Here is a 24842-nt window from a genome sequence, read left to right on the forward strand (position 1 = left end):
TAAGGACCTCGTCTGACCAGGAATTAAAGAGTAAAGTTGTTTTCAGCACCTAGGCCGGCTAGGGGATCGTTTCTAAGAAGTTTATAGGTCAAAATAAAGTCAAAATTTACAACAAAGTCAAAATTTTCAATAAAGTCAAAATTTGTCAAAATATGGATTTTTACAAAGTTTTTGTGTTTCTTGAGAGTAATTCTTGTAAAAATTCTCGTGGAAGCATTGTATATCAGGAACTGCGACACAATTAAACCATATTAACCCATAAAAGCATGAAATAAGTCACAATGCCCACTTGGATCAGCAGTAACTTTTATCGCAAAATGTCCATTCATTGTTACGTATTTAAATACTGTAATTCTTATAAAACACTTCCTCTTCATAAACGTGGTCTTTTCGAAGATCAACAGTCTGGATTTTAGGAATAGCCTACTGACATTCTGTAATACAAAAATGCCTAAGCAAGCTAAATCGTCTTCAGCAAAAGTTAGACAGATTTGTCGAGATTTTTCTGATGAATTTAATGCAACTTCCGGGGGTGGTTTAATGTGCAATTTTTGCGAGGTTATAGTGAAGTGCGATAAAAAGTATTTTGTCGAAAGCCACAGGAAAAGTAAACGCCATCAAGCTGGATTGATTGGAGCAGCAACAAGCATTCCCTGTTTAATTTGCTGTTTATTAGAATTTACCATGCGGAGAAAATCGAGGCAAAGTGCCCTTTTCACAAGGACAAAATAACACAAGCTACCTAAATCTATCGCCAAAAAACACGACACACTTTTTATAATCCATAAAACACCTTAACTTTTCTACAAAATATTACGTTTGGGTCTGAAATCGACAAAATATTATGTTTGGGTAACTGGAGGAAGAACTGTGGCCTTTACAAATAAGCAATTTCGTTAGGTCAAAATAAAGCCAAAATTTGATAAAAATAAAGTCAAAAAAAAATTTTTTCAGGTCAAAATAAAAATGGCCCTACTGATAAGTGATTTCTGATAACAGCTACAACTGGACTACGAAAACCGATTGCTTCTGGGCAACAATTGCTTGATTTTAGTCACCAAAATGATATTTTTTTGTAAATGTACATTTTAAAGACCTATCAAGTTTGCCAGTGTTAAAAATCATGCACCATTTTTGCCCAGGATCAAACTGGGAAGAGTTTTCGTGAAAAATGGACATTTGAAGTCACGGTTTTCCAATTCCACCATTGGTTGGCACAAGCATTGCTACCTAATCGTAAGAATTTAATCAGACTTCATCATAAATTCTAAATCTCTTGCAAGACTTCATGTTTCCGCCAACCATCAAAATGGACACCTTTCGCGTGTTGGGCGAGTTATGTGATAACCGCTACAATAAGGGAAGAGGACGTAATGCTAGTTTTAGTTTTGACGTATTTAGGAAAGGGCATTCCTTCTGTCACGAATCCAACGTTTTTAGGCCATAGACCTTTTTACGTCATCATAATTTTTCGTGTAAGATCAGAACTAACGTGCAATTACCCAAAATAAGCTTTTTATTGATTGAGACCGTAGTTATAAAACAATACTTTGATAAACATATGATAAATTAGACCAGCAGTTTATTAGGCGGTCATATTGATTGCATTTACATTTTGGCACATGGTTGGGGAAGGTTCGGCCATTTGATTCGAAGTATCCAGTAAAAAAAGGTCTTCTTCATTGGTGAAGTGATTGACTTGGCAAACTCTGACGATGAAGGGCAAGACAAAAATCTCGACATTAAATTTTATAGAAAGAACACCAAAAGTTCTTAAATCATTTGTTGAACCGCAAGTAGAAGATATCCACGCTGTGGAAAGCACACGAATTGCCTTGGTGTTGCCAAACCCTGTACGAGTGGGAGGATATAAACGGCAAATGGCCGCCCTTAGGTTTCCCATTAACCTTTCGTTTTACAACATGCGCTAATGTGCTGGTTGTAAAACGCTTAATTTTAATTTCTTTATTTCGTTAAATAAACGAAAAATATCTGTAAAATTTATACTGCCCGAGATGATCCCAAGCATATACGAAATTACCCCTGTACCGTGGTAATTTCGGACACTTGAGGACTGCACAGATAAGGCTTTTTTTAAGGACTTTCGGATACCTGAAACAAACGATCCTACAAACAAACGATAGACATGCAGTATGGATTGTTGAATAACGTAATATAGCCTACCAGATTTCGAGAGTGGTAATGCAACGAACGTGTTGGCCGCTACACGTACTACGGAAACACCACATGGAATGGACTAAAGTTAGGCCTAAGTGTTTTTTTTAACTTCTGAACAAGTAGGCCTACAGTATGCTGAGGGCAGTAAAATTCGATCCACAGTTTAAATTAAGAACAAATTTTATAAAGATGGTAATGTAATCTTCGACAGAGAAAGAGCAAGTTAAACATCCTTCAAAAACTTTAATCAAATGAAATCCAAATCAATTTATACGACAGCTTCAAATAGAATCATTGTCTGAGTAAAGTCTTCTTCTGCTTAACCGAATTTCCACTAGATTTTTGAAATTCGTTTTATCAGGCAATTGATCGTTGAGATGACGATGAGGAACCTGCGTATCTTGTCTGAAACAACTGGCTTGGTTATGGTTTCACAATCCCCAAACTCGTAGAGAGGGTTCTTTCGGTTTGATCCATGTAGAAATTGATTGCACTGCAAAACTGGGTTGCTCCCTCACGTTGTTAAGTTTTGAATTTCTGTTGTTGCTTCTCCAGGCAATTCTTTACAAAGGACAACCGCCGTGGTTTGCAACCATGTATCTTGCCATATCATAGGCCAGGTTTCCTCTGATACGGTTTGCTTGCTTTTTTAATTTCTTATATAATATGTCAATTAAATAAGTTTCATTGTAGACCTTTGGGATTGAATAAAACAGTTTTTCCAAGTCGACGTTCGTTGTTGAAGATTTTCGTCGCGGTTTTCTTGAATTCATAGCTTTATCCAATTCTTTCATTTTTCTCAGTTGTGTGACATCTCTATTCATTCTTTCTCGCCCATATTCATCTACTTTCCTCCACAAGGTGGCGTTGAAGTGGCGATACAGAATTAAATCCTGTAAACAGCAGTAACCATATGTAAGCAAGATTTATGTTTGAAACAGCAATGCAACAAAGTTAGACATTTCTTTCCATTGGGAAGTTTTAGCATAAACATAACTGGTGTTGCCATCAGTACTATGGACATACCAACTTAAAGAAATGTTGAAAATTGGCGTATCTTTCTGAATAACTTTTGAGATCAAAATGGATGTAATCTAGTGCTTTACGATCTCCCTGTAAAAGGTCTTCCCAATCCATTTTCAATTCATTCTGCGAAAATGCAAGGCTTTAAGTTAAGGTACTAGATAGTATAGCAGATAGCTTGTTATACGTACTTGATATTTAAACCAAAAAATAGATATAAGGTTACCTTTAACAAAACGAGGGATTCATCAATGTGTTCATTTATCATTACTAGATCCAACCCAGATTCGAGATGTTTGATCTCTTCTTCTATTTCCTCCTCATTGTCAATAAATGGATCAATACCCAAGTCAAAACCTTGCGGATTTTTACTTCTATTTACATAAGAATTGGATAATGGCTTTGGCTAGTTGGCTATAAGGCATATAAACTTAAATCCAGTCAATCATGTCTTAGTTTTTCAAACTTTTTCATTCTTATGTTTTTGACAAAAATCGTAGGCAAAATAAAGGTAAAAACCTACCTGAAGAAATAAGGAATGCTCCGGGTGAGATTTTCATAAGCTAAATCTAGATATTCCAAAACATTTATGAAGCGTCCTTTAGCTAATTGCAAGTAAGGATAAGGCAAGCAATTTGAGCCAAACATATTTTTTTCTCCCAATTTAATTTGGTTACCCTTTACAGCATAGTAGTAATTAAACGATGATTGAAACTGTCTCCAGGGTTCCCGAACGATAGAAAGTATCCTGTACAATTTTAGCATAAAACAGCTTCTTTGGGTTTGATTATTATATTGCCGAGAATAATCTAGCATAGCACTGGCTATATGTCTATGGACACTCAAACACACTACTTTTACTTAATTGAAAGACTATACGCTGCACATACTTTGCTCTCTTTGGCATAACACTTTTGGCAACACTGAGGTTCAAACGAAAATGACCGTTGATCACAGAGAATTCACATGCGCTGTTCTGGCACATTGACCCCAGCTCTGGTGTTGTGTCGTCGTTGTCGAAGAATACGAATTTGTTTTGCATAAAACCAGGATATCCTCCGATAAACGGAGGAGGAAATTTATGTACCTGTTCTCGAAAACAAAATTTTAATGAAAGCTACTATACAGTATTTCATCGTTTCACATTTTTTTTGAAGGTCACCCAGCCAGTAGTTGAAGATAGAAGTGTAGGTTTTTTTATTTAAAGCAAAACTGAAGTTAGATTTAGATAGAAGATCATAATCAGGTTATGTTTTGGTTACTATGTTAGAAATTTTCCAGTTCAAAAATCGGTGAAAACAGCTTTTTCTAATAGCAATTGTTTCGGGTGTAACAATAACTTACGAAGTCATTATTTCACCATGCGTAGGTCACGTAGCATGATGTTGCTAAAGATATACGGTTAGGGTAGTTATGGAGACAGATATGCAAAAAGTTAATTTTAATTTAAACGTTTAACTGGAGTCAGATTTAGATTGGAAGTTATATTTAGGTTACCATGTTATAACATTTTAGTTAGGTTTACAAAAAAATTGTGAAAAATAGCTTCAAACACACAATTATTTTTCTGGTGAAATGTTGGCAGCCAATAACTAAATAGTGACAGCCAATTTCATTACGGTAAAATGTGCGCTGTTCTTTACGATATTGGAACATAATTATGACGTACGTATGAAGAAAAAAGTCTCCGTAAAACATGATTATAGTTCAAGTGAAAAGCTTGGATCAACAGGCAAGTTTAATATATCGGTATTGATAAGGTCACCTTTCTAATGTGAAGTCTTTCTGTATAATGGTCCATCATGGCATTAACAGTAGAACTACCAGTTTTATGGGTCTTTACAAACACAAACGGTCTAAATGTGGTCCACTCACCAATAGTTTCATTACCCCAGTCAATCTAAATGCAAAAAGTTCAATGCTTGTCTAATGTAAATGCAATTGTTTTGACTTTAAAACTTTAACGCCATTCTTAATTTCAATTTGGCAGCGGTTTTACGGGTACAGAGCAATAGCCGGTATCACTATTACCGCTGTCAAACTTACGTAATTGTCGTCATAAAGCACACTTCTTGTAGTTGAGTATTCTTCCTGTAATAAGCTTTTGGAATTGTTAACAGTCGAAGTTGACATCCTCTCAGGTAACCTTTCTCCCAATTCTATGACCGCATAGGCACGTTGAACTACAAAAAACTTGACGTACCAAATATTCAAGCAAACAACTATGACTAGGAGGGTAATTTTATAACTAGTTTTGAATAACCCATTCAGGCGACTCCATTTCAGAAAGTACTCCATTTGCAACTAAATTTATGAAAGATTAGCCTACTTGTAGCTATTGCGCTAATTTGAACTCGTTATTGCAGTTTTAACTATGTGTGACACCATACATCTGAGATCAATACTATCATATTCGATGTAGGCTAAAACATCACAGCGCAAAAATAAAATTTACAATACAGAACTTCCGCCCATATATGGTCACACGCTATACGCTTTCCGCAGATGTGATCAGAGTCATGCTTTTTCGACCAACGCTCCTTCAAACAATTTTTTGAAAAAAAACTGAAAAAATTGGCTGGCTAGTAAGTAACAAGCTTTTTCGGAAACGATTAATATCTAGCGTACCTCCCGACGTCCAAATCTTCACTTCCTGCAAAACATTGAAATTCCGCAGCTTGAACTTGTCAAACATAACCAAAACACTAACAACAGCAAAGAGCACTATCGGAAATGGCAATACCTGCTTTAAAACGCGGTTTCTCTATTGAACGGTAAGAGCTGTTTTTACTCTGAAAGTGAGTATTTAAAAGGAAAGTGAAACAAGTTTCGTTATCACGGTATTTTCATTCTTTTTTCCCGCATTTGCTGTACATTTCTTTTTCTATTCAGGGATAAAAAAAAGAATTAGTGAATTTTTCACTGTCAGACTTCGCCTTTGGTTGCATGCATGGACCACGGTTTGACCACTGACCATGCTTCGATAGCATGAACTATTCAAGCTAAATGCTTGTCGCCACCTGTTAAGCAGCTGTGAGCGCTATCAATTTTTGAAAGTAAGGCCACTCCCTCTGCCAAACGATGTCACGTTGCTTTAAACGACAATGAATCTACTATAAAAAGCTGAGTATTCATAATGCGAAAATGGTCATTGGCTCCGTATCAATCAAAACTACTGTAATACCACCGACCGACCGCCTACGTCAGTACAACGCTTTTGTCCACCACATTTATGGCGAAAAGTAAAAAATATGAATTCTTCATAAATCGATGTTTTAATACTCTGTTTCGATACCAATGCTATATCGAAGCTGAAATATGCATCAAAATGATTTAAAACAGAACAGATAGAGCAATCTACATTTTTTGGTTAATTCTCTCTTTAATGAGTAAAACACTATGGAAATGGGGACTGAAAGATTTTCCCGCCCCTATCACTATCTGTGACGCAAAATACGTTAAAACTTGTGCAACTTGGCATGGAATAACATTATTTTATCAGTTGAATTTTAAAATTTCAAAGTGGAGTTATATTGAAAAAAAGTTTTCGCGTCACAAATATAGTTGTCAGCTAGACGTCTGTTTTTGAGAAATTTTCTTTACGTCAGATGTTGCAATGTTGTTTTGATTTTTAGGCTTTATTTTATTTCTTCTTTCTGCCAGGTCAGTCCACTCCTCACACTTCTTCCACAGTTGATCAGCCAAGTCGCCGTCACAAAGATCGCAAGTGGGCGCTATGGATTCGCAATCGCTTCAACATAAAAATCATCACATTGAAAGGATATGACAATGAGTAGTCACTGGTGTCGTACAAGTCTGAAGGACAATGCTCGGAAAAATCCAAACCTTACCTATAGTACCACCCGCTCTTATGGGTCAGACTAGGATCAGTTGCCAAATGTATGCTTGTCTGAGCTCCCTGCAGTGGAGTCTTCATTGCTGTGAGTAGCTTAAACGGCTCTGCAATTATGACAAAATCGTATACTCGGTTCTAAGTGTTAAAGCATAAACTGATACAAGGAACGTTTCTCCACTTCAAAATTTAATGTCATCATAAAAGCGTGTAGTTGTAGAAGAATAACTCACTTACTGAATAAGCTGTACATTGGAGCAACATAAAAAGGCACAGTTGAATATTGACTGATGTTAGTATCCACTATCCCGGGGTGGATGCAATTGCTGACAAGCTTCTCGTTATATTCCGACTTTGATCTGCGATTGAGTGAGTCTGTAAAGAGAACGTTGGCCAGCTTGCTCTGGTAATAAAGTTGGTTCAATCTCTCTTCTCCTTCAACGTCAGACTTGTCTATATTTTCGAGATCAATCTAAATTTTACATATACACAATGATATGGGACTGTAAGGAAAACACAGGGACTGAAATAGTCCCACTTTCCAAAATAAACCATGTTGACAATTACAATTTCTTGATAATCTGGGATAATTTTGTTAAAAAACTTTTGGATTATTCCAGGGTTGGGGTTGCGATTGAGATCAGACACTAATATCATAGTTAACAATACATTAAACCTAATGTTAAACTACAAAATTGGAATCTCCTGTTACAAGGCTTGGCGTAAAAATTAAGCCAGATGCATATCAGCAAAACAAGGATTTAAACATGTACGTAAGCAAAACAAAACTACCACTACTTAGCACACATCATTCACTGGGTGAGAAAAATGGACTTCCGCGTTGAAATACAGCTAATGCCCCATACTGAACTTTGGTTACTTACACTTCCTTGCTTGTAAGCGTCTGAAGTAATATTTATTACTCGTCCTGGCTCTTCGCCATTAGTTAGTTTCTCCAGCAGGAGGTTGGTTAGCAGAAAATGGCCTGAAAATATTTAACAAGGAATGGAAAGCATGCACTAGGTCCACAATGCACATGTATGCAAAGTCAATACTTTTCAGACGTCTGGGAAACTGCTAGCTCTTAAAGTATCTATAATAGTGACTTATGCTGATAGTCACAATGCTACGAGCTATCACTCGAACTATAGTGAATAGAGGAGAAAAATTACCAAGATGATTGACTCCAAACTGACGCTCGAATCCATCATCGGTTTTGAAAGTAGTCTTTGGGGGTCTCGGTTTCAAGACACCAGCGTTATTGACTAATACATCAATGTGTGGAAGTTCTGTAGCAACAGGATTGAAACAACTTAATCAACATTAAACGAAATAGGACTGAAAAAAATGAGACAATTTTACTCTATCAAATGCAAACAACAAGTACAAATTAAGAAGAATAACACACAAATGGAAAGTACTGATCGGTCCTTCTACTTTACCTTTCTGAATTGTTTCAGCAAATTCCTTCACAGAATTAAGGTCGGCAAGATTTAAGAATCGACAAACAACATGTTTGTTTTCAGACAATCTCCTAATTTCAACAGCTGCATCTTCACACTTGCCCATGTGACGACATCCAAGAATAACAGTAGCACCTGGAATACAAATAGGCTTTGGAGAAATTATACTAAACATAAAAGAAAAAATATCTGGTATACTGCAAAGTATGATAGTTTTCAACAAAAAATTGCAGAAACAAAAATTTTGGAGTGATGCATTGAAGCCTCAATTTTTTTGGTGTCATAATGGCTGAAATTTTCTTGTTTATTTATTATAATATAAATTAGCATGAATGTGAAAAAGTTTGGTGTGCACATTGATGGGTCTCATTCATGCAGAAGCCACTTTCTATAAAGGATCACATTCATGCTATAATATATAATAATTATCATAATTATCTGTGCTTTGAAGTTAGAAAATTTCAAAACAAAAACCAAGTTCAAAACAAAAATTTCCAGAAGCAGAAATATATCACAAACAATGCTTAATTTAAACCTCTTTTTGCAACTTCCTTGGCAGTTTCTTTTCCAATTCCAGAGTTAGCCCCAGTGATCACAACAACTTTGCCATCAACTCTATTAGTATTTGGACACTTTTTTCCACCCTTTGTTTCCCTGTCAAGGAACACTTAGTTCAGTAGTATAGAGGTTTGAATACTGGACTAGAAATTATGCAACTGCTAGCCGAGTTTGACGCCTGGCAACACTATACTATTGTTGCAATGCCATTAGGCTAGGCATCAACGATACTAACTAGTGCCAGTAGTAGTAGCGCCACTACTAGCACACACATTAGCGCAACATTTTCAAACTCAGGTACAATGACAAAAAACAACCTAACAACTGATGATTTGTATCCATCAAAAAGTGCAGTAAAACAAGATTGGTAACAAAGGGCTTGAGTCTGCAAGCTCTCAGGAACCATCAGTAAGTTCATGTCGTGCAAAAACTTCACTCAGTTCCAAAATGAAATATTCCGGTGCCATATCACAATAATAAAATAAATTAAAAAAATAAGTTTGATTTCATACTTTACACATTAAAGCCGAAATATTTTCGAAGTGAATATTTCACCATAAGTAGCTCACACAGCCTGTTGTTAAAGACAGGCAGTTAGGTTAGGAGAAAGATCATGCAAAAAGTTGATTTTAATTATTTAAAATTTTATTGGAGTTAAATTTACATTAAAACAGGGGTTCTCAACCTTTAATGGTTCATGCCTCTTTACCATGACCCTCAAAATCCATGGCTCCCTGTTCATCAATAAAAAATGTAGGTCTTTGTTTGCAAAACACTTTTTACTTCACTACTACGTGTGTAGTAGCCTTTGCGCCACTAATTTTGCAAAGCAAGCACAAGCACACAAACGTGAGAAACTTGTGTCTCGCTTTGTCTCCTCTTCCCCTACTACTACACTATAGCTCACTAGTGAGGCATCTGTTCGTGGCTCCCGTAGAATGCCCCCGGGTTGAGAAACCCTGCATTAGAAGATAGATTTAGGTTACTGTGTTATAACATTTAAGTTGGGTTAACAAAAATCTGTGAAAAATATGCTTCCAACGCACGATTTTTTCCCTGTGAAGTAGTAGCAGCCAAATAGTTTGGCGTCTAGTATACAAGTCCACAACCAGATGACGTCAAAATTTGAGCAGCTGGGTTCTAGTATACAAAGGCATCCTGTGGTTGTGCACTTGTATACCAGACTCATATTTTGTACAAGCAAGCTAGGTCTAGCCTGTCTAATTCCAAGCCAAGCACAAGCCTACCGTATACCTCAGTAGTAAAATTCCACCACAGACTGAAGATACAAGCGACAGTGGCACAATAACACGATTGAATACAGGTCCGTTGATGAAAGACATCCTTATTTTCAACAACTTCTTTCATAACCAACCACACGACGTTCTTACTTTTGACTTAAATAAACCAACAACATGACAAATTTCCTTTGCTCTACAAAAAGCCCCTAATGTGAGTTTGGATTTAACGTTGTTGTCAGCATTAAATCAAAACGGGGAGAGATACATAAACAAAGTAATTCCAAGAAATACAAAGAACAAAGAAGGTGTTGATACAAAAAATTACATTGAATTAAATTTTATGAATTTTTGGTAAATTTAGTTAGCAATAGGATATTTTGAATGATTGTGTGGCCGTCCCTGCACATCAACAGCACGCCTATAAAGCAAAAACCGACAACAATTTGCAGTATTGTATTGTTATCTACTTTGATGACTTGGTTACGACTCTGCTACATATTTTTTCAAAACTCTCCAAAGAAAATCCCTGTAAGTCGATCATAGGCCTAAACACCTATTCTCTTAAGTTACATTTCTTACAGCCTATTACACTATTTATTGTAGGACTTTTACCTAACTTTCTATCCCGTTTGGTCGATGCCGAAGCCCTAAATGAGCCTTGAGGTTACCGCTGTAGCGGGAGGAAAAAAACAATTCCGCAAACTGTGGCATACAAAAAACAAGAAAAATTTATAGGCTAAATTGACTCGATGAAAATGAATAAAAGGTTAGCACCTAAACATCAGGCATAGTGCATTTAGATTCGTGCATCATCTAGCCTACTTCTTTTTCTATTGGTAGCGACTTACAGTAACTAATGTATACCTATGAACAGGGCACGTCGCCCTTTACCACAAGTCACTTGAACGGGTACTCCAGTTTCTTGAATGGAGTTCATTTTAGTAAGGCTCATTCATCCATCCATCCAGAGTCCAGAGAAATATAGGCTGGGTCGTTTCCATTATGACTTTAGCTCAAAATGCAACCGTCCTGCCAATTCACTACAGCTTCACTTTGGTTTTAATCTAATAAACGTAAGTTGCGTATTTAATCTGGTGATCGTGTTTGTGCTACGATCCTCTTTTTCTTAAATTACGTTGAAGCAACTTGATGCACGTTTTTGACCTCAAAGCTTTGCTCCAATTCCTTGCTTTAATTGTGGTATTTCATGGGCGTTGTTTACTTCCACAACAATTATGGCGGAAACTAAAATGAACCACAGCGTTAAAACAAAAAACTTGATTTGCATTTTAAAGTTTTGAACAAGGAGCTACGGAGAGATGGTAAGCAACTACAGCCTACACCTAGTGACTAGCTGCTTTTCCTGATATACGTTTATTCTAAAGATGCTTAATATTTTATTTTGAATGGGCAGATGAATATGAAGGTTTAATTATGCTTAGCCTATAGTAGGATTCTGTTCTATAATAATTAGGCTGTCATACTGGCGCAGTAATAATTCTTCGTTTCATGTGTTCTCCCCTAAGAACAAAGAAACTAAAAACTAGTGAAGCAAAACGTTGTAGGCCTACTGCGTTAGCTATTTAAGAAGCGTTGCTCTTCTGTTTACGCTATGAGTGAAATTTGTACAATTCCAGCGACAGGTTTGTTTTATTATGTATAGCCTACGGTAAAAATTAACTCACCACAAAAATCCGTACCGTTTGAAGAAGAGCAGTGACAATAAAATAACTAATGATACAGGGAAGCATTTGTTGAGAGAAAAGACTAAACGTTAACTATATAATTAATACGTAATGACTAATGAGGTTAAAATAACCAGATCATGCACCTTGTAATTAGCGAGGTAAGAGAACACGTGGCCAAAAAGCAGTGAGCGGCCATAAACTGTTTAAATTTTAGCGGCAGCATTTAATTAAGATGACGCAAATATTTTGTCGTCTATGATTTTGATACTTGTACTACAACAACTATTAAATAATTGCGGAGTTTGAACAACTTTTCAATAGGTACAGCAATAAAGGCAATTAAAAGAAAGTTGGAACAAAAAATAGCAAAGACATCATCTAAAAATACATTCAAAAACAATTTCAGAGCATGCAAAGCTTGCTAAATTGCATTGTGCAAGGCATAATAAACTACATAAGCACTTAAACTACTCACAAATTCAAAACGGCTTTTGAAGCTGAACTTACAAGGCATCTTTGGAATCGGACATTACTAAAAGTGCAAGGCGTTCAAAATTAAACACAAAATTAAAAAGCAGCTAAACTAAGTGACGTGGTAACTTTACCACTTTAATTTGCCTGGAGTGTATTTGTCAATCAGTGATTGATAGTAGGGTCTAAGCTCCTCAATGTCTGGAAAATCCCGAGATTTTGTGTAGAGATCGTGTTCACTGCGTATAAGCGTTTAAGAAATCGTTAACTACACGGTAACTCAGTAATAAAAGTATTTCCTAATAATCACGAAGTCATGCCTGAACCTTACTGCAGTAAGATCAAAGAAAAACATTTCTAATATTGTTGGAAAATGGTAAGGAATATAAAGAGGGTAATTTTTCTCAACACATTAACGGAAGTTTGTTTTGTACTTTTACCTTTTAAATAAATTTTCATATACACACACATAACGTTTTGACAATATAGCACGTTTTAGTAACACCATGTCTACTACTGATATGATTTTCTTTTCAACTTTAATCATTTCACAAATGATTAACCATTTCCGCTACTATCGAAAAAGGAAGGGGGCGTCACCAATTTCCAAGTAAGTAATTGGTTTTCGTTCAGGACGCAAGGAGGCCAAATGTTGCATTCTACAGCAGGGTTAATGGAGCATCGCATGGCGAACGTCTGTTTAACTATTCGTTTCTGATATACTAAAACATTAATCGGAAAGGCAATTGTCCCAAAGAACAGGAATTGACAACCACACAAATATTTAAAGTTTACAAGACCACGCCAAAGTTAAACAAAACAATTGTGACAGCGAAGTACATACGTAAGACAGCAAACAAGAAGCGTTAACATAAGGTACAACGTTTCACTTTTATTTCTGTTTGCTAACTCCACTGCAGAAGGTTAAGGCACAAAAGCATTCTCTGTTTTGCTGAATAAGAGTTTCATCAAAGCAAGCATTTAAAGAATAAAGTAAACATCGAAGTTTAAAATTAAACTTCCAAAGTACACAAACGGGACAAAGAACCGCGTTGTTCCCTGTTCAACAACAAACTAACAAAATAACCGAACAAACTAACTTGAATTTCAAAATCCATGGCTTCATCTCTCTATCCTTGTCTGAGCAAAAGTAATCATAGTCACCACCAGTGTGCCAGGGATAAAACGAGTGATAGCGAATGCAGTACAAACCTTCCTCGGGAATGTTGCAATTGTTATGTTTCAGAACCCGATACAAGTACTCTAGAAACAGCAAAATTTTGTTACAATTTCTAGTTGGCTGTAACGATATTGTTGATGCATTTCCAACCAAACCTTACCATCATGACCCCAAGACATAAGCACGTTGTCCAATCCACAATTAGGTTTATAGACGCCAAACTTTGTGCTATTAAATACAGAAAATAACAGTTTAGTACATTATAATACTGCAATACCAGTAATAAAACGAAAAAATATCAAAATTTTCTTAAGCTGCATAAATCCAAGGAAGTAAAACAAAATACAATATCAGTGCGCATTATTGACCAAATGGAGTATCACCTTGATATCATTTCTTATTGTATTTCTAAGCAAACAGAGTTTACTTGCCTGGGATGCTATTTCGTGTTAAACAACCTAAACTAGTTCAAATTACAAAATATTTGCAATAAAACCATGAAAAGAGCAGAATAAATCAAATTATTTTTATTATCTTATCTTATGATGATTTTGTAAGTGTCTTTTTCTCTCTCATCCCTTATTAAACAGGCGACAAGCAAAGTTTTTTCAGCATGTTACTTGTATCTCGGATCATTCAAATCAGGATTGTTCTGGAATGTGGTCTCGCGATAGACAATTGATGGAGCAAACTCAGCTCCGACTACAAATGTATCCCCAACTGTTGCATATTGTGGTTCTCCCCAAATAGCCATGATTTTTCCAAGATCATGAATGAACCCACACAAGTGAAGCCAATCTGCTCAATAGAAAATGTCAAACTAATCACAAAATTCTTAAATCTTGTGATAAATAAATTTTAGAAATGACAAATTAAATTTACTGCACTATATGACTCAAATTTATTTAAGACAGGTATGACAAAAGTGGCACCACAGGAAATGACTTGTGGTGGTAAGCGATGAGCTAGTAAGCAATTTTGTACGGAGATAAAACATATACAACGTGGCTTATACAGACATGCATACGTATACTTAGATGCGTTGCTAGTTGCTGCAAATATTATTACAACAATCTCCCAAGCTAGTAACATAGCAAACTTTGAAATATTTACTGCATTGCTCACAATAGCCAAGTTTATTGAAAATAAACACAAACTAACCTTTGTCGGGATATTTCTTTCTCAAGCCTTCCGCTGTTTGAAAAGCATGAAATGAATTGGGAAAGTCCACCTAAACGTTTTCAAAAGTACCAGTGCTGCATAAAAAGCATTACACACTTTTCTCAATTTAACCCATGAAATGGGTTAAGATCTTGATGTATTAGTTCCATGTATGTAAATATTATGGCTAATTGTAAAGCTGGGAAAATTTATTCTGCTATAAGCCACTGAACGGGTCATGCTCTTAACAACAAAAAAATTAACCTAAACGTATATACATGCAAAAAAAACAATTTGGGGCAAAAGTTTTGATAATTTATCAACCCGCGAAAATGAACTGCTTGTTAATCATTTTTGAAGGGAGAATATGTTATTTTGATGATATATGCTACAGAGTCTAGCAAGGCATACTTTGGAAATACAACAATTTTAATCCCGATATAATATTTTTGTTTGCAATAAACAATGTGACTTGACACATAATAGTAGTAGTTCATGGATACAGAAAATAAGTTAATTTTCCAGCTCTAGCTTACTGACATTTTAAAGCAAGGAGTAAAGATTTATATTTAATATTGTCTCCACAATCAGTATATGCTTACATCAGGATCACATTCGTCTTCAAAGTGACTTAGTTTTCCAAGAATTTCCATGATAGTGTATTCACCATGTTCAAAATTCAACCACTTTTTATGCTACAGGGAAAGTTGGAATTGTGTATTAAATCTTGGCAAATGAAACAATGTGCAGAGCAAAAGAAAGTGGTAATATACTGTACCATTTGTTGAACAAACTCAACACACTGATTTGCATGCATGTTTGCATATACATTGAAAACTTTTTCAAATCTTTTGTTTTCCTAAAAATATAAAATGATAGTCATTTCTCTTTAGTATAAAATAACATATCATAGACCAGTTGATTAAAAAAGATATAAGATGTTTATAAAAAATTAACTTTAAAGCAAAAACTACGGTAGCCTGTAAAGGCCACAACAATTATAATTTGGGTTCCGCAAAATATTTATGATCACCACAAAAGTATTTCACGTTAGCGCAAAATATTTATGATCACCACAAAATATATATTTTTCTCAGCAAAATATTTTAGAAATTCACAATATATATTTTGTCTCCCTCTAAAATTATTTTGTGCTTTCAAATTATTTTGTGCCTTGAAAAAATATTGCGACTTCGAAATATTTTGCGAAGTCGAAATATATTTCGCTGTGAAACTTCCACTACCGCAACAAATATAAATTCGCCGCACAATATTTTAGAATCGCCGCACAATATTTTAGAATCGCCGCACAATATTTTAGAATCTCATCGCAACATTTCAAAATGTGTGCTTACCGTATGGTAGGCGTAGTTGATGAGGTCTTCGGGAAAGGAATAAGGTTACCGGTCACAGCCACAAATAGTGAGAGATAGTAAGCTTTTGCAAGCCTTAACAAGCTTAGGTCTAGGCTACATTGTAAGGTCTTTTGCAAGTTCAGTATGCTAACAAACTTGTAAAGAAAATGTTGAAGGCTTTTGTCTTGATTACTATTAGGTATATAGGCCAAAGCTGGGTGGAACATTATAAAAAGTTACCTGGAACCAATGTTCCCTCTAATTTTTCACGAGTCTGAGCAAACACACTAACTCCCTGAGCGGTCCCTTGGACCACTGTGAGCAACATCAGACGAGCCAAGTGCGCACTGTCGCTACTGTGGCCATTATTAGGCGTTTATTTTATTTTTAATTCAAGTTGGATTATTTTCTTGTGCGCAGCACAGATTTTCTGTGCGCGGAGACCGTGTCAGCAGTGCGCATTTGCGCACGCGCGCAGCTTAGAGGGAACATTGCCTGGAACAGGACCAAACGCTATAGACACGTTTCAACCAAAAGTTAAAAATATTGTAGCCTTCCCAAATTAATAAGGGTGTAGTATACAACCTTGCAGTTGACGACATAGTTTGAGTAGTTGGGTTTCATTTTACAAAGGCATCATGTGGCTGTGCACATATATACTAAACCCACATAATATATGATTGTCACTTTTTTTAAGTGCAGTTGTGTAATTTCTGTCACCAATTCTCCAAAATAGCTGTGTGCTCAGCTTCCCTTTCCCAGCTTCTTATAACTCTTCGACACGATTGAGTATTTTTATCAAGTTTTTTGAACATGTTTTGTTAAATATTCTTGCAAATGTGACATCAGCAAACATCCTTAAAATAGCAGTGGGCTATACTGGGGTGATTTTGACTTTTTTCAAGTAACACAACAGAACTGGAGTTTAAAAGGTGCCTATGGACATACCTAGGAACGTGCAAAAAAATTTTTTTGATTTTGTTCAAATTCCGGATGGAGCCCGGACTTTATATGAAAAATTCAAGATGGCCGCCATACAAATTGACGAATCTGCAATAAATTTACTTCCAGTCAAGCTTTTGGGCTGATTTTGGTGTCAAAAGAAGAAGAAAATTGAGCCTGTTACTTTAAAACAGCAACAAAAAGCCCAGTATGCTTGAAAGTTCCCTAAAACATTGAAACTATTATATTTTGGTCATTATTTTTCATAGTTTTTTCATTTTTGTTGGTGCAACTTGAGATTACTGGTCGCATCCAAGAATAATGATGACAATTTCAACACTATATACAAATAACTTGTTACCGGTATATGAAATTCACATAAAAGTGTCATGAAATACACCAGAGATTTGAGAAACATTTATACACTTTAGTAACGACACAATGGTCGTCACACCTTGGAACACCCATTCAGTCTCTACTGTGACAGGGGCGATTTGAACAGGAATAACATCCTGAATGTCATCTCTTTTTGGTCTCCTCCACATGGTATTGTTGTTATCGTTAACCCGCTGGTATTGGTCACATTGTACAGTGCCATCATTGTTTAAATGGCAGACCCTTGCCAAAAACTACTGACGTTGATTGTTTTCTCCGTCCCACACCACAGCCACATTCGTTCCTATAGGGTATTCTTCATGGAGTTCAGGAATTGCTGCCGCAATACACATTTTCACTGGTTGATCTGTGTCACCAGAGGAAGCTGCAGCAGCAGAGGTTAAGATGGCATATACCTCATCTTCTGTTGGGAAGATGGTCCCAACATCCTCATCCTCAGTTCCAAGAATCACAGCTAGGTTCACCAGCATGGTATCTACATTCAAGCTGTTTACTTTGTAGAGGCTAGGATTTGCCTGGCTGTCGTGTGGATGAATCATCCCTTGGTACTGGATCTCCATGCGGACGATTTTTCAGCGTGGATGATGATGCTGTTGGCAGAGCTCGGAGCTCTTCTACTTTTGTAATTGGGCCCCCATGTCCCTTACATTGATCCACCAGGTGGTTATATCCTTAGTTATAAAACAGGATTGTACTTGCGTATAATTTGTAGCCAGTATAAGCTATTTAGTCCAGTGGTTATGAAATTGGAGTGCACGTAAGGTTCTTAAGGTGGCACGAAAAATTCTCTTTGAGCTATGACGACGACAGCTGGATTTTTTTCACTGGATGGTTTCGCTACTGGGTTGATTATTTCACAACCAAGTTCAATTGCTGTCGGTTGGCAATGGTTTGTTTTCCAAATTGCAGTCCAATGATGAAAGTTACACGCACATAACTTGTTATTTTGTTTTATTTTGCAATAGGATAGAGACACAAGTTTTTTGGCACCATTTCTAAGAGTTTAAGAACCCCTAATTTCGTATTTTTGACTTAAACTATTTAAAGATGACCTAAATATGAAGAACTATGTTAACTTTCCACGTTATTTCACAAATACTATTATTGCTATCATGCATGTTTTAAGCTCTCAAAGTTTGACACTTTTTCCTGCTCATTAAATGTTAGTGACCATTGTGTTTTATTGTGCTATAACTGTAATAGTTAGCATCGTAACTATGGCACAGCACAACTATTGGCGAAAAATAAACAATGCAATTGTAGCGATAAGTCCAGCTGCTACACAGCAGTAATTACAATGATACATCACAATAATTATGATGAAGTAGATGTTTGTTTGTGTATTTAGTGACGTTACCCGTTTGTTCATTATTTAACTATAGTTACACTATAATCGTCAGTTTACTTATATAAAAAAGTGCTCATAGTCAGTTTCACTTGTTGACAAATTGTCAGATTCCAGTACATTAGAATATTTAATGATCTGCACAATGTATTGCACAAACTGTGGAATAGTACTCTCTTCAACACATTTATTTTGCGGCTTTTGTGGGCAAGGTAAGTTCAGTTTAATCTTAAATACATTATACCATGTGACAGGTCTATGCAATACATGGAATAAGTATAAAGTTTTTTGTAACATATTACTTATGATAAACAGAATTATTGATTGATTGGATGATTCAATTAAACTGTAAGCTGTGAATCATATTACCATAAAAAGGTTTCTGAACGCATGTGTGATTGTCACTATTAAAGTAAAAGATGCCAGTCAAATTGGCTCGTTCAGATAATTGGAAACTAAGGGTATAATTGCAACCAAAATTTTCCTTAGCCAGGAATCTTCCCGCCTTAACGGCTAGTCACTCAGCCGGTTTTGCCTTGTTAGCGTTTAATGGCATTTTTTTTCATAAAAACATCCACCTTACTCTAAAACCAAAACGTAACTACCGACAACCGTCGCCCAGCCGAGCACAGCACTACACCAAACAAATTCCACGCGATAAAGGAATCAACGTGGAACGTAAAACACGATACTAATTAGGCCTTTGGGGTAACTACGTCAGACGTCACAAGAAATTTGATTTGAAAAATGTTGCTGTGCATGTTTCTGGTTTTTGTTTCAGTTATGGCTTTTTTTAGAGAAACCTCATTCCAGTATTGAGACACAGAACTTCTGTGATGAGACTAGTTCAAAGGAAAACGGAAGTAACTGCCATGACAACTTGATGGACAACAAATCAAATGGTTTGAAAGTTTAAAGTTATTTAATTGTGTGTAATTATTTTACATTAGATTTCTAATTGGGTATAAGTTGATAGCGAAATCGGGTGGAAGTTACAGACAGTCTATAGTGCAGTGGTTCCCAAACTTCATCTACTCGCGTACCATTTTTTTGGTTTATGCAGCGTTCTTGTACCACCTACATTGCAGGACTATAAAATTAAAAACTGACTTCAAGGATTTATTACCTAGTAATAAATGACGTTATATTTCGTCACAAAGAAACGCTTGTTTCACGATCCAATGTGTCAATACCCTAAGGAATTAGTATTCAGTAGGGAATAAAGCATTAAATTTGCTCATACTCTACCTAATTTATGTGAATTAAAATATTGCCGACCATAATAAAAGATCATTTGCGATCCGTTTGGTGTAAACTTGATAAGTTGCTGGCGTACCACAAGTGGTATGTGTACCATAGTTTGGGAACCACTGCTATAGTGGTATTGTAACGATTTGTTAGAGGTTAAAAGCACTTCATCTTCAAGAAAATGTAGCCCTTTACATATGTTTTGTTACAGTGCTTACCAGTGCAAGTTTTTTTCTTTTTTGCAGTTTTGTCTATTTCTATTTGAAATAACTTACATATGCAGCATCTTTTTGGGACAATGAGAAATTACAGCATTACAAAGGAATCCATTGCTTTTTGAACCTCTTTTTATCACATCGTCTGAGCGTGCTGTTGATGCAAATTATGTTGCAAGTCTGTTAATTCCCAATCACTCTGATGAAAATTCCTCGAAAAGAATTGTGGAAGAAAAAATAATGGATAACTTTGTGGATTTTTTAATGCATTTAGAGGACAATAAGGTAAATGTAACTGGACATGAAATCTTGGCTAACGACGAGAATGATTGTCATTTAATTTCATGTACTCCTCCTGACTTGACACCTGCAGGTGTGTTGGGTTGGCTAACAGGCCAGAAACACAGGCCTATATTTGGGAACGACCTTCAAATTTCGGTGCAGTTCGATCACAACTGTTTGGAAAATAATCCAAAACACAGTATTTGCTACCCTGTAGTTGGAGCATGCGGCAGGGTTGTTACACTACCAGCAAAGCACATGGAGAAAGAAAACGATTTTAGGTCTATCTTTTTAACGGCAATATGTAATGCTCAAGCATTTGGACTGCATTAAAATTTTATATTTTACATTAGTTTAGTTGTTGAACCTATTTCACTTGCCTTCAATGTGTAATGACCACTGTTTAATGTTTATAAACAAAGCTTGCCAAACTGAGTTTTTCCTGAAATTAGTAATTTTTTTGTGTGTTTAGCAGTATTTATGTTGCATGCTTGTTGTGGTACAGTAGATATATTTCTGTGAGATTTTCAGTATTCTTTTCAAGTGTAATGTTTCTGTGAGCTACAGTTGTATTTCTTCAAGTGTATCTGCTAAAATTTCGATACATAGTTTTTCAGTGTAATAGAATCGTGCTTATGATGAATGCAATACAAAAGTAATACAAAACACGACATTTATGTTGATAGACTTAAAATGATAGGCAATAAACTTTACATTACTTGCTCACACAGAAATAAATAGTTCCGTTTATCGGTCTCTGGCTACATTCATAAGCATTTTATACAGATCTAAGGCTTCAGTGCAACAAGATGGCACTCCTTGTCCAAGTTCAGATGTAGCATAATCAAAATATTCTTGATAGTCTTCAGTTTCAGTTGGTTGTGATATTTCAGCCAATACCAAACTAATGTTGTGTGGTGCAACGTTTTTTAATAAGCCAGAAATTCCTCCATATCTTTCTGGCATGGAATATAGTAAATCTGGCCGTCCTGCAATTACATTATGTCGAGATTTTCTTATTCGGTGAGTATTCCAGTGGTCCTTGAAAAAATCTAAGTCATTTTGAATTAAACATGAAAAGCAATACCACAAGCATTCTTTGCTGAGTGTTTGGGAGAAATCCACAATACCTCGAAACTCAAGGTCACTAAAAAAGTTGCGCCACCAACAGGCACGAAACCTGGAGAATATTGACCACCAGCTTTCTATCCGCTGATTTCGGGGTGATGGTACATAATGATGCGAGTTAATGTTATCTCGAAAAAAGCACTGCGCTGCTGCCAACAATCCATTTTCTGTACCCAAATCTGATACTACTTCAATCGGACAGCCTTGGAAGTGAGTGACAGCTTTAATATACATATTAGCGACAACATGTGGACATTTGTTTGATCGTGTAACATTAAGCCACAGCACTTTTCGACTAAATCCATCAATTGCACCATGTATAGAAAATCCGAATGGTTTCAGCTTGTCGTAACCATCTGTGTGCCATGCATAATTTGGCCCAGGGTTGTGATACTCTCTTCGCCTTAAACGGTGAGCTCTTCGAGCCTCACACCCTTTCGGATCAATATTACGTAGTACATCAGCTACATACAACCTTGGTACTCTTAAACCTTCCATTTGTAATGTGTGCCAAACTGACCGATATCCACCAAAAGAAGAGGGTCCATCTAACAACTCCTCGATACGTTTTTCTGCCTGAAATAAAACGGTGATGTCTTTTTTCCAGCCACATTTTCTTCGCAGTCCAATTTTGTGCAATCGTCTCTTTAAAGTTCTCATACTGATTGCGTAGTTATGACGACTGTGTAGCAATTGTAAAATTTCTCCATACTCATATCCTGAATGGAAATATTCAGATATTATTTGATCTTGATCCAAAGTAGTAGCTGCAAAACATAAAAACAACATGTGGACTTTTGAGACATGACTTGGCACGTTGTATGATATATTTTTTACTAAATAATAATTCGTTATTAATAATAATACACAGACACACAGTCGATTTAGGTAAAACATTTCTTGTTGGTGTAAAAAAGAAAACAAAAAATATGTTAGTCTACAGCCAAATTTTCATTAAAATATTTATATCTTCACTTGAAAGGTACGCTACTCACCGTGACCACAGTGTGAACATATCACAAAAATGTCAGGTATTTCATTATGGCACTCAACACAATTCATTGCAATGAAGATCAGTTTTCACACTAAGAAGGTACACTTCATTTTATAAAACAAATTTCTGAAAAAGTCAGTTAAAATTTATGCTGTTATGAACAGCTTTGGTCTTCGAGACAAAAAAAACAACATAGCCTATAGCCCTACACCTTACATTCGGTAGGCCTAACCTATACAGCCAAGCCCTAGAAAGTTTGTTGGCATACTGAACTTGCAAAAGACCTTACAATGTTTAACGTGTAGCCTACACCTAAGCTTGTTAAGGCTTGCAAAAGCTTACTATCTCTCACTATTTGTGGCTGTGACCGGTAACCTTATTCCTTTCCCGAAGACCTCATCAACTACGCCTACCATACGGTAAGCACACATTTTCAAATGTTGCGATGAGATTCTAAAATATTGTGCGGCGATTCTAAAATATTGTGCGGCGAATTTATATTTGTTGCGGTAGTGGAAGTTCCACAGCGAAATATATTTCGACCTCGCAAAATATTTCGAAGTCGCAATATTTTTTCAAGGCACAAAATAATTTCAACGCACAAAATAATTTTAGAGGGAGACAAAATATATATTGTGAATTTCTAAAATATTTTGCTGAGAAAAATATATATTTTGTGGTGATCATAAATATTTTGCGCTAACGTGAAATATTTTTGTGGTGATCATAAATATTTTGCGGAACCCAAATTATAATTGTTGTGGCCTTTACAGGCTACCGTAAAAAACAACATAGTAACAAGTAATAACCAGACATTCAAGCAGTTTGAACATGGCATTCAGTACTGTGTGGTATATAATATATTGATCCAGTATAAAAGTGCACAACCAGATGACGTCACAAATTGAGTAGCTGGGGTTTAGTATGCGAAGGCCTCCTGTGGTTGTGTAGTTGTATACTAGATCCTAATATATTAAATAAACTATTGTCAACAATTCAAAATATAAATTATGTTGCTTACATGTGAGAAATCTCTATATCCAGGCCTATCACAATCGTTTTGGTATTTAAAAAGATCATCAGGATTACTCTGTGCTGTTTCTACTGCAGATGCCTGAAAATTAAGCAGCTTCACTAAAATGAACCTTCATAACAGAAGCAAATTTAACCTTTTAAAAGGTTATTTAAAGAAATATACCTTAGAAGTTATAAGAATTAAGCGACATGGTTAAATTGCAGAATATGTGATAAACGCTATACAATGCTAAAACACAACTGAGCCAACAATCTTTAACTTTAATTATATAAGATGAGGGAAAAGTGAATTACAGTGTAACATAAAACTTAATCACTTACTGCCATTGCTATGAAATTAATCTGTTAAGTTTACAAAGTTAAATATAAGTGAACGTTGATTAATGCTGACAGTTTTGTTGGTTCAACTGCTGTTAGCCTAGTAGAAAATAGCAATTTAGATTAATTAACTATTTAACTTTGTAGTCATAAGCTTATCAAAAACTATATGAACTAGGTGCAGACGTTAAATATGACAAATGGAAGCAAATTACGTAAATGGATAGGATAGCAAACTGATAATTCTCTTGTAAAAGACAATGATTGGTATTGGATATACCTTTCTGCCTTAAAACATCAGTTGCAAAAATCCATAGATTTATTACATTTTACAAACTAATTAAAAGTTATTCAGATAGTGGTCTGCGAAACGTCTATTGCCTGTGGCCGAACGAAAAATAAAATGCGAATCATTATAGCGTGACAAATTTTAAAATAACAACTACCCTAAAAAACAATAAGCGGTAAATCGCTTAAAACGAGCAGAAATAACGTAACCATATAATAAAAATGAATAATGGTTAGCACGTCCTCTGAATCAAAAAAAATGGTATGATATCAAAGGTAGTATCTCAACTTTAACCAAGATTTACCTTCCAACAGTCTAGTTAATCTAAATCTAACTTAAATTAATTTCCCAAACATAGCTAAGATCAAGGTTTGCATACCCATTCTGCGGGTCCTATTTTTAGCAATAACAATGGGCTGCGTGACCAACTTACGACGAAGTATACAGCAGGTGATTATTATTATATAACCAACTACCAC

General features: G+C 35.8%; 5 protein-coding genes across 9 annotated transcripts; 1 reads left to right on the plus strand and 4 right to left on the minus strand.

The window, feature by feature from the left end:
* Positions 1-2448: 2448 nt before the first annotated feature.
* LOC143446575 (galactosylceramide sulfotransferase-like) lies at positions 2449-5625 on the minus strand. 2 transcript variants are annotated; one of them, XM_076946272.1, is made up of 7 exons: positions 5248-5625; positions 4967-5101; positions 4092-4288; positions 3725-3949; positions 3428-3575; positions 3205-3327; positions 2449-3071 (listed from the first exon to the last, which is right to left on the minus strand). In XM_076946272.1, the coding sequence occupies exons 1-7, from the start codon at positions 5497-5499 to the stop codon at positions 2742-2744; spliced, it is 1410 nt and encodes a 469-aa protein (XP_076802387.1). In that variant the 5' UTR covers positions 5500-5625; the 3' UTR covers positions 2449-2741. The 2 variants fall into 2 exon arrangements, with proteins under 2 accessions (XP_076802387.1, XP_076802388.1); XM_076946273.1 differs by lacking the exon at positions 4967-5101.
* An 832-nt stretch (positions 5626-6457) lies between these two features.
* Positions 6458-11001, minus strand: LOC143445839 (retinol dehydrogenase 13-like). Its single transcript, XM_076945179.1, has 8 exons — positions 10330-11001; positions 9053-9171; positions 8497-8652; positions 8227-8343; positions 7939-8039; positions 7292-7526; positions 7053-7161; positions 6458-6952 (listed from the first exon to the last, which is right to left on the minus strand). The coding sequence occupies exons 1-8, from the start codon at positions 10416-10418 to the stop codon at positions 6769-6771; spliced, it is 1110 nt and encodes a 369-aa protein (XP_076801294.1). The 5' UTR covers positions 10419-11001; the 3' UTR covers positions 6458-6768.
* Positions 11002-11947: 946 nt separating this feature from the next.
* Positions 11948-24422, minus strand: LOC143445840 (inositol oxygenase-like). 2 transcript variants are annotated; one of them, XM_076945180.1, is made up of 9 exons: positions 24078-24422; positions 23743-23835; positions 15595-15675; positions 15419-15511; positions 14817-14886; positions 14276-14453; positions 13816-13883; positions 13576-13738; positions 11948-12714 (listed from the first exon to the last, which is right to left on the minus strand). In XM_076945180.1, the coding sequence occupies exons 1-9, from the start codon at positions 24081-24083 to the stop codon at positions 12606-12608; spliced, it is 861 nt and encodes a 286-aa protein (XP_076801295.1). In that variant the 5' UTR covers positions 24084-24422; the 3' UTR covers positions 11948-12605. The 2 variants fall into 2 exon arrangements, with proteins under 2 accessions (XP_076801295.1, XP_076801296.1); XM_076945181.1 differs by having other exon boundaries at positions 24355-24393.
* On the plus strand, positions 16655-21265 carry LOC143446143 (uncharacterized). Of its 3 annotated transcripts, XR_013113895.1 has the most exons (4): positions 16655-19066; positions 19652-19756; positions 20386-20602; positions 20691-21265. XR_013113895.1 is itself a non-coding variant. In XM_076945652.1 (3 exons), the coding sequence occupies exons 1-3, from the start codon at positions 18988-18990 to the stop codon at positions 20502-20504; spliced, it is 303 nt and encodes a 100-aa protein (XP_076801767.1). In that variant the 5' UTR covers positions 16656-18987; the 3' UTR covers positions 20505-21265. The 3 variants fall into 3 exon arrangements, 2 of the variants coding, with proteins under 2 accessions (XP_076801767.1, XP_076801768.1); XM_076945652.1 differs by having other exon boundaries at positions 16656-19066; positions 20386-21265; XM_076945653.1 differs by having other exon boundaries at positions 16657-19066; positions 20348-21265.
* On the minus strand, positions 21196-22905 carry LOC143446142 (uncharacterized). Its single transcript, XM_076945651.1, has 2 exons — positions 22723-22905; positions 21196-22494 (listed from the first exon to the last, which is right to left on the minus strand). Exons 1-2 carry the CDS (start codon positions 22787-22789, stop codon positions 21347-21349), a joined length of 1215 nt encoding a protein of 404 aa, XP_076801766.1. The 5' UTR covers positions 22790-22905; the 3' UTR covers positions 21196-21346.
* Positions 24423-24842: the final 420 nt, after the last annotated feature.

Source organism: Clavelina lepadiformis, chromosome 2 (genome assembly GCF_947623445.1).
Source record: "Clavelina lepadiformis chromosome 2, kaClaLepa1.1, whole genome shotgun sequence".
NCBI lineage: Eukaryota > Metazoa > Chordata > Ascidiacea > Aplousobranchia > Clavelinidae > Clavelina > Clavelina lepadiformis.

What these genes read in the sequence shown, in the direction of transcription:
- LOC143446575 (XM_076946272.1), bottom strand. Translation starts at nt 5,499, where the DNA reads ATGGAGTACTTTCTGAAATGGAGTCGCCTGAATGGGTTATTCAAAACT. An exon ending in TGCTTTATGACGACAATTAC is followed by an intron (nt 5,102 to 5,247) that starts GTAAGTTTGACA and finishes TTTTGCATTTAG; the next exon opens with ATTGACTGGGGTAATGAAAC. An exon ending in GTTATGCCAAAGAGAGCAAA is followed by an intron (nt 3,950 to 4,091) that starts GTATGTGCAGCG and finishes AAAATTGTACAG; the next exon opens with GATACTTTCTATCGTTCGGG.
- LOC143445839 (XM_076945179.1), bottom strand. Translation starts at nt 10,418, where the DNA reads ATGTCTTTCATCAACGGACCTGTATTCAATCGTGTTATTGTGCCACTG. An exon ending in CAAGGAAGTTGCAAAAAGAG is followed by an intron (nt 8,653 to 9,052) that starts GTTTAAATTAAG and finishes TTTGTATTCCAG; the next exon opens with GTGCTACTGTTATTCTTGGA. An exon ending in TCCAATGTACAGCTTATTCA is followed by an intron (nt 7,162 to 7,291) that starts GTAAGTGAGTTA and finishes TCATAATTGCAG; the next exon opens with AGCCGTTTAAGCTACTCACA.
- LOC143446143 (XM_076945652.1), top strand. Translation starts at nt 18,988, where the DNA reads ATGATCTGCACAATGTATTGCACAAACTGTGGAATAGTACTCTCTTCA. An exon ending in TTGCGGCTTTTGTGGGCAAG is followed by an intron (nt 19,067 to 19,651) that starts GTAAGTTCAGTT and finishes GGCTTTTTTTAG; the next exon opens with AGAAACCTCATTCCAGTATT. An exon ending in GATGGACAACAAATCAAATG is followed by an intron (nt 19,757 to 20,385) that starts GTTTGAAAGTTT and finishes TTACATATGCAG; the next exon opens with CATCTTTTTGGGACAATGAG.
- LOC143446142 (XM_076945651.1), bottom strand. Translation starts at nt 22,789, where the DNA reads ATGAATTGTGTTGAGTGCCATAATGAAATACCTGACATTTTTGTGATA. An exon ending in ATGTTCACACTGTGGTCACG is followed by an intron (nt 22,495 to 22,722) that starts GTGAGTAGCGTA and finishes TATGTTTTGCAG; the next exon opens with CTACTACTTTGGATCAAGAT.
- LOC143445840 (XM_076945180.1), bottom strand. An exon ending in TTGAGTTTGTTCAACAAATG is followed by an intron (nt 15,512 to 15,594) that starts GTACAGTATATT and finishes CTTTCCCTGTAG; the next exon opens with CATAAAAAGTGGTTGAATTT. An exon ending in CCATGGATTTTGAAATTCAA is followed by an intron (nt 12,715 to 13,575) that starts GTTAGTTTGTTC and finishes GCTTATACGCAG; the next exon opens with TGAACACGATCTCTACACAA.